The sequence below is a fragment of the Entelurus aequoreus genome, linkage group LG13, assembly GCF_033978785.1.
Source record: "Entelurus aequoreus isolate RoL-2023_Sb linkage group LG13, RoL_Eaeq_v1.1, whole genome shotgun sequence".
In the NCBI taxonomy this organism is placed as follows: domain Eukaryota; kingdom Metazoa; phylum Chordata; class Actinopteri; order Syngnathiformes; family Syngnathidae; genus Entelurus; species Entelurus aequoreus.
Window position 1 is genome coordinate 2,409,850 of NC_084743.1, and position 12,500 is coordinate 2,422,349.

Consider the following 12,500-nt stretch of genomic DNA (forward strand, 5'->3'; position numbering starts at 1 on the left):
TATTATAAATAAAGGTTTATAAAAATAGAAAAATAAAGTAAAATGTACAGTGTGCGTTTGTCGCAAAAAAATAAATAAAAGTATTGCCGGAAAAAGAGTGGAGTCGCATATTGGTATTTGTTGTGTGGTTGCATCGCATCTTATGCAATAAAGACCAAACAAAAAAATAAGTTGTATGAGCCTACATTCCTGGAATATTACACTATGTATATATATATCTATATGTGTATATATTATGTAACCTATTCTTATGGACTTGCCTCTTTGTGACGTCAAGTTCCTGTTATAAGCTGTTATACAGTATATGCCTTGGGCTCTTATTTTGAAGGCGCAAAGAGCGGAAGTGGTGAAACGTTGTGGTGGAGCGGAGTTTTGAAAACAAACGAAATACAAATGTTGTACTTATTTTGATTATTATTTCTCAATTGTTTGTAAATGTTGCAATTTATAAATAAAGGTTTATAAAATAAATGTAAAAAAAAATATATATATATATATATATATATATATATATATATATATATATATATATATATATATATATATATATATATATATATATATATATATATATATATACGCACCGTATTACCAAAAAACTGTGAAAACGATGATGCTGTGTTGCACATTTTAAATTATTTACTGAATTTGGCTTTGCACTTTGTTATATAAATGTATTTTGCATTCTATTTTAGTTACTTTATTGAGTTTACAACCCCCTGGCGCTGTTTTATACTGTTTTTGTATTTATTTTGATTATTATTATTTCTCGATTGTTTGTAAATGTTGTTTATAAATACCGGGTAAACGTTTATAAAATGTAAAAACCAAAACAAACGAAATAAAGTGGTCCTCGTGTAAAACTGGAGCCTCCGTGTTTGTTATTGTGTAGTTTTATACAGTATAGGCGACATATATAAACCCTCGATTACAATATATATTATTATTTTAGTCAAACAGGGCACAGAAGTCCCACTACTGACGTAAAAGGTTTTACGACACCGCACACACGTTTACGACGCTGCCATGGCGGCTGAGGGTGTTAGTTTTGAGAGCACGACCAACATCGCCGACCGCAGGGAAATTAAACGCCAGGCGCGGCAAGAAGCACTTGACAAGGTACTTTACAATCTCCACCATAATCTACTCTGTATTCCGTTCAACCTGCGTCCCAACATACTTACTCCAACCCTCACGCAAGCTAGCATGCTAACCTAGGCTAACCGCTAGCATGGCGGGGATGGATAATTGTGCAGCATAACAGTAACTTTTATTGATTCTACCTAACTGTAGAAGAGTATATATGTCGTTATTATCCTCAATATTTATTCATATTGTCTGCTGGGCTGGCGTGTTGCTGTTAACTCATAGCCAGGACAATGAATACATGTGTAGACATAGACATCTTATAAGTAGACGCAGCATTGGCTGCTGTGAGGCGAGAAATTGGGCCGCCATCTTGAAGTGGTGACGAGGAGCCGGCGAGCAGCCTAAACTGACAGTTGACCAGTGTTGGGTTAGTTACTGAAAACTAGTTACAGTTACTAGTTACTTTATTTCCAAAGTAACTCAGTTACTTACACCAAAAACTAATGCGTTACTATTTAGTTGCTTTTTTTTATTTTTTTTATTTTTTTTAAAGCTCCCATTAATGCCCTTTTAGCCTTCATTTCAGTACTGTTATTGCACTGGAGAATAATACAATCTGTTGATCAACTTGACTTTTTGATTGATTGAAACTTTTATTAGTAGATTGCACAGTGAAGTACATATTCCGTAAAATTGACCACTAAATGGTAACACCCCAATAAGTTTTTCAACTTGTTTAAGTCGGGGGTCCACGTTAATCAATTCATGGTACAAATATATACTATCAGCACAAGTTAATCATCAGAGTATATACATTGAATTATTTACATTGTTTACAGTCCGGGGAGGTGGGATGTGGAAGGGAGGGTGTTAGTTATTGATTGATTGATAGTGGAGCTCCCCCTGGTGTTGTGGTTATGGCGGTCATTTACGTCAGTGGTCCCCAACCACCGGTCCGTGGATCGATTGGTTCCGGGCCGCACAAGAAAAAAAAAAAAAAAGTATTATTATTTATTTAAAAAAAAAAATTAAATCAACATAAAAAACCCAAGATTTAAAACACAAGATACACTTATAATTAGTGCACCAACCCAAAAAACCTCCCTCCCCTGGGGAGAGGGAAGTCTGGGCTTCCCTGCTTAGGCTGCTGCCCCCGCGACCCAACCTTGGATAAGCAGAAGAAGATGGATGAATGTTATTAATTTGTTATTATTCACAACAAGCCTCATAAAACAATAATGTCTATTGATCATGTGTTTACATATTATGTCTATTGATCACATGTTTATGTGTAGTTATGAATATTGATCACATGTTTATGTGTAGTTATGTCTATTGATCATATGTTTACATGTTATTATGTCTATTGATCATATGTTTACATGTTATTATGTCTATTGATCATATGTTTACATGTTATTATGTCTATTGATCACATGTTTATGTGTAGTTATGAATATTGATCATATGTTTACATGTTATTATGTCTATTGATCATATGTTTACATGTTATTATGTCTATTGATCGTATGTTTACATGTTATTATGTCTATTGATCGTATGTTTACATGTTATTATGTCTATTGATCGTATGTTTACATGTTATTATGTCTATTGATCATATGTTTACATGTTATTATGTCTATTGATCATATGTTTACATGTTGTTATGTCTATTGATCATATGTTTACATGTTATGTCTATTGATCATATGTTTACATGTTATTATGTCTATTGATCATATGTTTACATGTTATGTCTATTGATCATATGTTTACATGTTATTATGTCTATTGATCATATGTTTACATGTTATTATGTCTATTGCTCATGTTTACAGGTTATTATGTCTATTGATCGTATGTTTACATGTTATTATGTCTATTGATCATATGTTTACGTGTTGTTATGTCTATTGATCATATGTTTACATGTTGTTATGTCTATTGATCATATGTTTACATGTTATTATGTCTATTGATCATATGTTTACATGTTATTATGTCTATTGCTCATGTTTACATGTTATTATGTCTATTGATCATATGTTTACATGTTATGTCTATTGATCATATGTTTACATGTTATTATGTCTATTGATCATATGTTTACATGTTGTTATGTCTATTGATCATATGTTTACATTTTATTATGTCTATTGATCATATGTTTACATGTTATGTCTATTGATCATATGTTTACATGTTATTATGTCTATTGATCATATGTTTACATGTTATTATGTCTATTGATCATATGTTTACATGTTATTATGTCTATTGATCACATGTTTATGTGTAGTTATGAATATTGATCATATGTTTACATGTTATTATGTCTATTGATCATATGTTTACATGTTATTATGTCTATTGATCGTATGTTTACATGTTATTATGTCTATTGATCGTATGTTTACATGTTATTATGTCTATTGATCATATGTTTACATGTTATTATGTCTATTGATCATATGTTTACATGTTGTTATGTCTATTGATCATATGTTTACATGTTATGTCTATTGATCATATGTTTACATGTTATTATGTCTATTGATCATATGTTTACATGTTATGTCTATTGATCATATGTTTACATGTTATTATGTCTATTGATCATATGTTTACATGTTATTATGTCTATTGCTCATGTTTACAGGTTATTATGTCTATTGATCGTATGTTTACATGTTATTATGTCTATTGATCATATGTTTACGTGTTGTTATGTCTATTGATCATATGTTTACATGTTGTTATGTCTATTGATCATATGTTTACATGTTATTATGTCTATTGATCATATGTTTACATGTTATTATGTCTATTGCTCATGTTTACATGTTATTATGTCTATTGATCATATGTTTACATGTTATGTCTATTGATCATATGTTTACATGTTATTATGTCTATTGATCATATGTTTACATGTTGTTATGTCTATTGATCATATGTTTACATTTTATTATGTCTATTGATCATATGTTTACATGTTATGTCTATTGATCATATGTTTACATGTTATTATGTCTATTGATCATATGTTTACATGTTATGTCTATTGATCATATGTTTACATGTTATTATGTCTATTGATCATATGTTTACATGTTATGTCTATTGATCATATGTTTACATGTTATTATGTCTATTGATCATATGTTTACATGTTATTATGTCTATTGATCATATGTTTACATGTTGTTATGTCTATTGATCATATGTTTACATGTTATGTCTATTGATCATATGTTTACATGTTATTATGTCTATTGATCATATGTTTACATGTTATTATGTCTATTGATCATATGTTTACATGTTATTATGTCTATTGATCATATGTTTACATGTTATTATGTCTATTGATCATATGTTTACATGTTGTTATGTCTATTGATCATATGTTTACATGTTATTATGTCTATTGATCATATGTTTACATGTTATGTCTATTGATCATATGTTTACATGTTATTATGTCTATTGCTCATGTTTACATGTTATTATGTCTATTGATCATATGTTTACATGTTATGTCTATTGATCGTATGTTTACATGTTATTATGTCTATTGCTCATGTTTACATGTTATTATGTCTATTGATCGTATGTTTACGTGTTGTTACAATGTTGTCTTTGCACGTGTGCAGGCCAAGCATGGTTATGAGAAGGAGGAGAGGAGGAAGGAGCTGAAGAGGCAGCGAGGGGAGGACACTTGGATGCTTCCTCAGGTGACTGACAGACTGCAGGAAATAGAAGAGGTAAGACGCCACTTGAATATTTCCTCTTCAATATGACTTTACGTTCATACTTTGGTGAGGAAGCTGTTGATCTTATTGACTATTGATCTGTTCCCCCGAGCCTGAAATCAATCAATCACCTCTGACACATCAGGTGTAGTTCACAAAATCTACATTTCCTTTTGGCACCACGTTGTTGTACACATGGACGTGTTTGGAAGTCATCGTAACACTCTTGTTGCCTGCTGGCTATTACTCTGCCAGTTGTCAGCTAGCGATTATCACATCAGTTGTCATATAGCTATTAGTGCGCTAGTTGTCATCTAACGATTTAACATGCCAGTTGTCAGCCAGCGGTTAGCATGCATGTGTCAGCTGCTAACCAGCACGCCCGTTTTCAGATAGCGATTAGCGCACCAGTTGCCAACTAATTATTAGTGCCCCCGTTTTCAGACAGCGATTAGCATGCCAGTTGTCAGCTAGCAATTAAACACACCAGTTGTCAGCTGGCGATTAGCGCATCAGTTGTCAGCTAGCGGTGAGCACATCCGTTGTAAGCTCGCGATTAAGGGCCAGTTGTCAGCTAGCGATTAGCACACCAGTTGTCAGCTAGTGATTAGTGCACCAGTTGTTGGCCAGCGATTAGCACATCAGTTGTCAGCTAGCAGTTAGTGCACCAGTTGTCAGCTAGCGATTAGCTTGTCAATTGTCCAGTTGTCAGCTAGCGATTAGCACACCAGTTGTTAGCTAGTGATTAGTGCACCAGTTGTCGCCTAGCGGTTAGCGCACCAGTTGTCAGCTGGCGATTTAACACACCAGTTGTCAGCTAGGGATTAGCGCGCCAGTTGTCGCCTAGCGGTTAGCGCACCAGTTGTCAGCTGGCGATTTAACACACCAGTTGTCAGCTAGGGATTAGCGCGCCGGTTGTCAGATAGTGATTAGCATGCCCGTTGCTAGCTAGCGCGTGACGTGTCCGCTAGCGATTGGTGTGTCATTTGTCAGCTAGCAATTAGCGCACCAGTTGTCAGCTAGCGATTAGTGTGCCAGTTGTCAGCTAGCGATTGGCGCACCAGTTGTTAGCTAGTGATTTAATATGCCAGTTGTCAGCTAGTGATTAGCATGCTATTTGTTAGCGCATCAGTTGTCAGCTAGCGATTAGCGCATCAGTTGTGAGCTAGCGGTGAGCACATCTGTTGTAAGCTCGCGATAAAGGGCCAGTTGTCAGCTAGCGATTAGCACACCAGTTGTCAGCTAGTGATTAGTGCACCAGTTGTTGGCTAGCGATTAGCGCACCAGTTGTCAGCTAGCAGTTAGTGCACCAGTTGTCAGCTAGCGATTAGCTTGTAAATTGTCCAGTTGTCAGCTAGCGATTAGCACACCAGTTGTTAGCTAGTGATTAGTGCACCAGTTGTCAGATAGTGATTAGCATGCCCGTTGCTAGCTAGCGCGTGACGTGTCCGCTAGCAATTGGTGTGTCATTTGTCAGCTAGCGATTAGCGCACCAGTTGTCAGCTAGCGATTAGTGTGCCAGTTGTCAGCTAGCGATTGGCGCACCAGTTGTTAGCTAGTGATTTAATATGCCAGTTGTCAGCTAGTGATTAGCATGCTATTTGTTAGCGCATCAGTTGTCAGCTAGCGATTAGCGCATCAGTTGTGAGCTAGCGGTGAGCACATCCGTTGTAAGCTCGCGATTAAGGGCCAGTTGTCAGCTAGCGATTAGCACACCAGTTGTCAGCTAGTGATTAGTGCACCAGTTGTTGGCTAGCGATTAGCACATCAGTTGTCAGCTAGCAGTTAGTGCACCAGTTGTCAGCTAGCGATTAGCTTGTCAATTGTCCAGTTGTCAGCTAGCGATTAGCACACCAGTTGTTAGCTAGTGATTAGTGCACCAGTTGTCGCCTAGCGGTTAGCGCACCAGTTGTCAGCTGGCGATTTAACACACCAGTTGTCAGCTAGGGATTAGCGCGCCAGTTGTCAGATAGTGATTAGCATGCCCGTTGCTAGCTAGCGCGGGACGTGTCCGCTAGCGATTGGTGTGTCATTTGTCAGCTAGCGATTAGCGCACCAGTTGTCAGCTAGCGATTAGTGTGCCAGTTGTCAGCTAGCGATTGGCGCACCAGTTGTCAGCCAGTGATTTAATACGCCAGTTGTCAGCTAGCGATTGGCGCACCAGTTGTCAGCTAGTGATTTAATACGCCAGTTGTCAGCTAGTGATTAGCATGCTATTTGTCAGCGCACCAGTTGTAAGCCAGCGATTAGCATGCCCGTTCCTAGCTAGCGTTTAACGTGTCCGCTAGCGATTAGCGTGTCAGTTGTCAGCTCGCGATTAGCGCACCAGTAGTCAGCTAGCGGTTCAACGCGCCAGTTGTCAACTAGCGATTAGCATGCCCGTTGCTAGCTAGCAATTAACATGTCATTTGTCAGCTAGCGATTAGCGTGACCGTTTTCGGCTAGCGATTAGCGCATCAGTTGTCAGCTAGCGATTAGTGCGCCAGTTGTCTGCGAGTGTAAAAATAATATTTAGAAAGTCATCAAAAGTGTTTTTATGCTCGAGCTGCAAAAATATTCCATTTGTAATGAATGAATCATTCTTACCTATTTCATTGAGCAGAGTGGGGCGATACAGGAGGGATTACACTACCAAGTGTATGGTTTTGAAGCTGGGAGGATGGAGATGATATCTGTCACTTCCTCCGCAGGAGGTCTGTGTGAAAAGCAAAAAGAAGAAAGAGAAGAAATCCAAGAAGAAGAAGAAGGAGAAGAAGAAGGAGAAAAAGGCAGCAGATGTCTCAAGTGACAACTCAGATGTAAGTTCCTTCATCAAGTCATCTTTAAGTGTCCTCACTTCTTCTTCTTCCTGCTTCTCTTTATCATCTTTAAGTGTCCTCACTTCTTCTTCTTCCTGCTTCTCTTTATCATCTTTAAGTGTCCTCACTTCTTCTTCTTCCTGCTTCTCTTTATCATCTTTAAGTGTCCTCACTTCTTCTTCTTCCTGCTTCTCTTTATCATCTTTAAGTGTCCTCACTTCTTCTTCTTCCTGCTTCTCTTTATCATCTTTAAGTGTCCTCACTTCTTCTTCTTCCTGCTTCTCTTTATCATCTTTAAGTGTCCTCACTTCTTCTTCTTCCTGCTTCTCTTTATCATCTTTAAGTGTCCTCACTTCTTCTTCTTCCTGCTTCTCTTTATCATCTTTAAGTGTCCTCACTTCTTCTTCTTCCTGCTTCTCTTTATCATCTTTAAGTGTCCTCACTTCTTCTTCTTCCTGCTTCTCCTCTCACCAGGACTCTGCTGACGACTGGGTTGAAGCTCAGCCTCAGTCTCAGCCTCAGTCTCAGCCTGCCAAGGCCTGGAAACTTCCAGACAAGTCCAAAGCTGCAGAGACCGAGGGCGACTCCACTCAGAATGTGCAGGTACTTTCCACGGGTCTGCAGGATTATTATTATTAAATATGTATTTAATGGCCAAATACTTATTAAATATGTATTTAATGGTCAAATACTTATTAAATATGTATTTATTGGTCAAATACTTATTAAATATGTTTTTAATGGTCTAATACTTATTAAATATGTATTTAATGGTCAAATACTTATTAAATGTGTATTTATGGTTAAATACTTATTAAATATGTATTTAATGGTCAAATACTTATTAAATATGTATTTAATGGTCTAATACTTATTAAATGTGTATTTATGGTTAAATACTTATTAAATATGTATTTAATGGTCAAATACTTATTAAATATGTATTTAATGGTCTAATACTTATTAAATGTGTATTTAATGGTTAAATACTTATTAAATATGTTTTTAATGGTCAAATACTTATTAAATATGTATTTAATGGTCAAATACTTATTAAATATGTATTTAATGGTCAAATACTTATTAAATATGTATTTAATGGTTAAATACTTATTAAAGATGTATTTAATGGTTACCGTAAATACTTATTAAATATGTATTTAATGGTCTAATACTTATTAAATATGTATTTAATGGTCTAATACTTATTAAATATGTTTTTAATGGTCAAATACTTATTAAATATGTATTTAATGGTTAAAAACTTATTAAATATGTATTTAATGGTCAAATACTTATTAAATATGTATTTATGGTGAAATACTTATTAAATATGTATTTATGGTTAAATACTTATTAAATATGTATTTAATGGTTACCGTAAATACTTATTAAATATGTATTTAATGGTCAAATCCTTATTAAATATGTATTTAATGGTCAAATATTTATTAAATATGTATTTAATGGTCAAATATTTATTAAATATGTATTTAATGGTTAAATACTTATTAAATATGTATTTAATGGTCAAATACTTGTTAAATATGTATTTAATGGTTAAATACTTATTAAATATGTATTTAATGGTCAAATACTTATTAAATATGTATTTAATGGTTAAATACTTATTAAATATGTATTTAATGGTCAAATACTTACTAAATATGTATTTAATGGTCAAATACTTACTAAATATGTATTTAATGGTCAAATACTTATTAAATATGTATTTAATGGTCAAATACTTACTAAATATGTATTTAATGGTCAAATACTTATTAAATATGTATTTAATGGTCAAATACTTACTAAATATGTATTTAATGGTCCACAGAGAGATGAGTGGATGACCTTTGACTTCCTGGCCATGAAAACCACGTCCACTGCAGAGAGGAGAGCTGAGAAGGAGCGACAGAAAGAAGAGGAGCGGACCAAAGCCCAGGCCATTGAACAGGTCTTTAGTTACTTCACTTACTTAGTTACTTGACTTACTTAAGTTACTTTCCCACTACTGTTTGATGCACGTGTTTGCACCCAAGCAGTCGTGCAGTGTTTACTTGTGTGTGATATCATGTGCGATACAAGCAGTCCTGCAGAGTGTTTACGTGTGTGGGATATCATGTGCGATACAAGCAGTCCTGCAGAGTGTTTACTTGTGTGATATCATGTGCGATATATATATATATATATATATATATATATATATATATATATATATATATATATATATATATATATATATATATATATATATATATATATATATATATATATATATATATATATATATATGTATGTATGTATGTATGTATGTATATATATGTGTATATATATATATATATATATATATATATATATATATATATATATATATATATATATATATATATATATATATATATATATATATATGTATGTATATATATATATATCTACACCCACTACATTTTAAAAGAATACAATATTTTCCATATATTAGCCACACCGGACAAGCCGCATATATATACACGTTGTGAAAGTAGTTATCTACACATATATATTTTGTAAATGTTAATTTATATACCTCAATTGTTTCCAAACAATGTCTGTAACAAGGCAGTAAAACGGCTGATCAAACAAAACAGAAGTCATGGACCCACTAGCGGCGCAAGCTAGCTCTCCAATGAGCTAAACAGACTCAATAACTCCACGGTGACGTTTTGGTGAATTTACTGAGGAATTTGTGAATATACCTACAACAATACAAAAAGAATGCCATTGTAAGTTAATAATACTAACACAGACACTCGTAAACGTGTTAGCATGTTACCGACGCTTCTTTACATTATAATAGCATGTGCAAATATGCACGAAAACACTCACACATGGGACGGTTTAGTAAGTAAGAATTGTTTTAGTTATATTGTAAAACTTACACACGTTGCTTGGGGTGATTAATGAAGAATCCATACAAGTAGAAATGCTATGGACGGCCCGGAGAGCGAACAGCAACGGTATTCCTGGTACGTTTTTAAAAAAAAAGTCTAAATAGAAGGACAATGCAGCCACTGCAGCACTTTCAGTGAGCAAACTCGTCCAAAAGATGGCGCCACAAACAATAACACTAATAATAATAATAGCGCTGTACCAAATAAAATGTATTATTATTATTAACACACGTATCCAGTATTTGCTCTTTTTTTTTAACTATTTACTTTATAGCCAGCCGTTACCGAAGAAAAATCCAATAATTAATTGCACCGTTTTATAAGCCGCTGAGTTCAAAGGGTAGGAAAAAAGTAGCGGCTGATAGTCTGGAATTTACAGTAATAATAGTTGAACAATATTGTAGTGTAAAACAGCACTTTGGTCAATATTAATGCATATTACTTACACATACAAAGTCTCAAAGTATCCAGTAACAAACGTGTCCGCAACACTCAACTTATTGACCTTTTTCAAATGTATTAATTTTCTAATTATCGTGTTTTGTGATGTAAAAAAAAAAGGAGAAATTATTGTGGCCCCGAGGTGTGGCCTAAAAATGACCACTCCACTTCAAATTAAAGACAGTTATAATAAATATGCTAGTGTTTTTCGTACCTACCATTGTTCTCTGTTTGACTGATATCACCTGATCAAACCTTTTTTTAACAAAATGAAAGTATGTGCTGCTATTGTATCGGGTGAATATCGGTATTGTATCAGACATGTAAAAGTTGTACCAGCACACCCTTAGCTTTTAGCGGCAAGTTAAACATGAGTTTGGTATTTTCAGGCGGGTCTGCACAAACTGGAGCTGAACCCTTACTGGAAGGACGGAGGAAGTGGACTGCCCCCGGTGGAGAGTGCTGGTACTGCGGCAAAGAAAGGTAACAACTGTGTACTGTGGCTTCTTTCTATTCCAAATAGCCTTTTTTTTCTCTATTCTATTCTGTGGATCCATGAAAGTCTTCTTTGAACGGCTCATTTTCAAAGCACTGAATGCAAACGTCGCCTGCTCATTTGTCATTTTTTTCCCTTTGCCATTCATCCTCCAAATGTTGCTCTTATTGACTTCCTGCGACTCAGAAAGACCTTGACTAGCACGAATACGCATGAAGACCATTGAGGTCTGACAAATGAATTGATACTCATCACATCCACAGATTATGAACGATACTGGCTTCAACCATTATCTATATTTCCACTCCTGTCTTGTCTTTGTAGGAACTGAATGTATGAAACACGTCTCTAACTCTCGAACCTCATAACTGTTTGTTATGATGTAAATTTGGCCGATACCATTATTGATGTGGAACGATATCGCCGGGAACCATACATACTTTGATTATTTTGTCGTGTGCAATGTCTAAAAAGGTTTGACCAAGTGAAATGAGTCAAACGGAGAACAATTTTAGGCATGAAACACACTAACCTATTTATAATCTGGAATAGACTTATTGTTAGAATAATTGTATCGAAGTTGTCACAAAACTTTTGTGTTTCAATGAGTTCCCGGCGAGCAGACAAAAGCTGTCTTCAATCCTACCAAGCAGAAGGCTTGTAAAACTCCACTGTGTAGGATGGGAAGCAACATGAAGGTGTTCTGTTTCTTTCATGGATTGAAATAAGATTTTGTCTTGACCCAAGAACTACAAAAGCGGAGAGGAAGCAGGGCCTGACTCCCCTCAAGGCGACCTTTTCTGTGAACTGTTTTACGACCTTTTCTTTGGAACTGTTCTGTAACCAAAGGTAATGGCTGTTTACCCACGTCCCTTAGAAACAGCTGTTGCCATGTAATCAGGGAAAGTCCAAATAAAAAAAGGGGGCGTACAATCTTTCGCCAGAGCGTGCTGGAGACTGTGCAAAAGTACAGCCCAGACGTTTCTCC

The 12,500-nt window shown here is 35.0% G+C and overlaps 1 protein-coding gene across 1 annotated transcript in view; it reads left to right on the forward strand.

Moving 5' to 3' along the window:
- The first annotated feature begins 963 nt into the window (after positions 1–963).
- The window catches only part of cwf19l2 (CWF19 like cell cycle control factor 2), a 59,062-nt gene continuing 47,525 nt past the window's right edge, over positions 964–12,500 (forward strand). The window contains exons 1-6 of the mRNA XM_062067248.1: positions 964–1,119; positions 4,749–4,859; positions 7,538–7,645; positions 8,120–8,248; positions 9,483–9,602; positions 11,406–11,499. Of these exons, the coding sequence (XP_061923232.1) occupies positions 1,027–1,119; positions 4,749–4,859; positions 7,538–7,645; positions 8,120–8,248; positions 9,483–9,602; positions 11,406–11,499 (655 nt within the window). The 5' untranslated portion in view covers positions 964–1,026. The remainder of the gene's footprint in view (positions 1,120–4,748; positions 4,860–7,537; positions 7,646–8,119; positions 8,249–9,482; positions 9,603–11,405; positions 11,500–12,500) is intronic.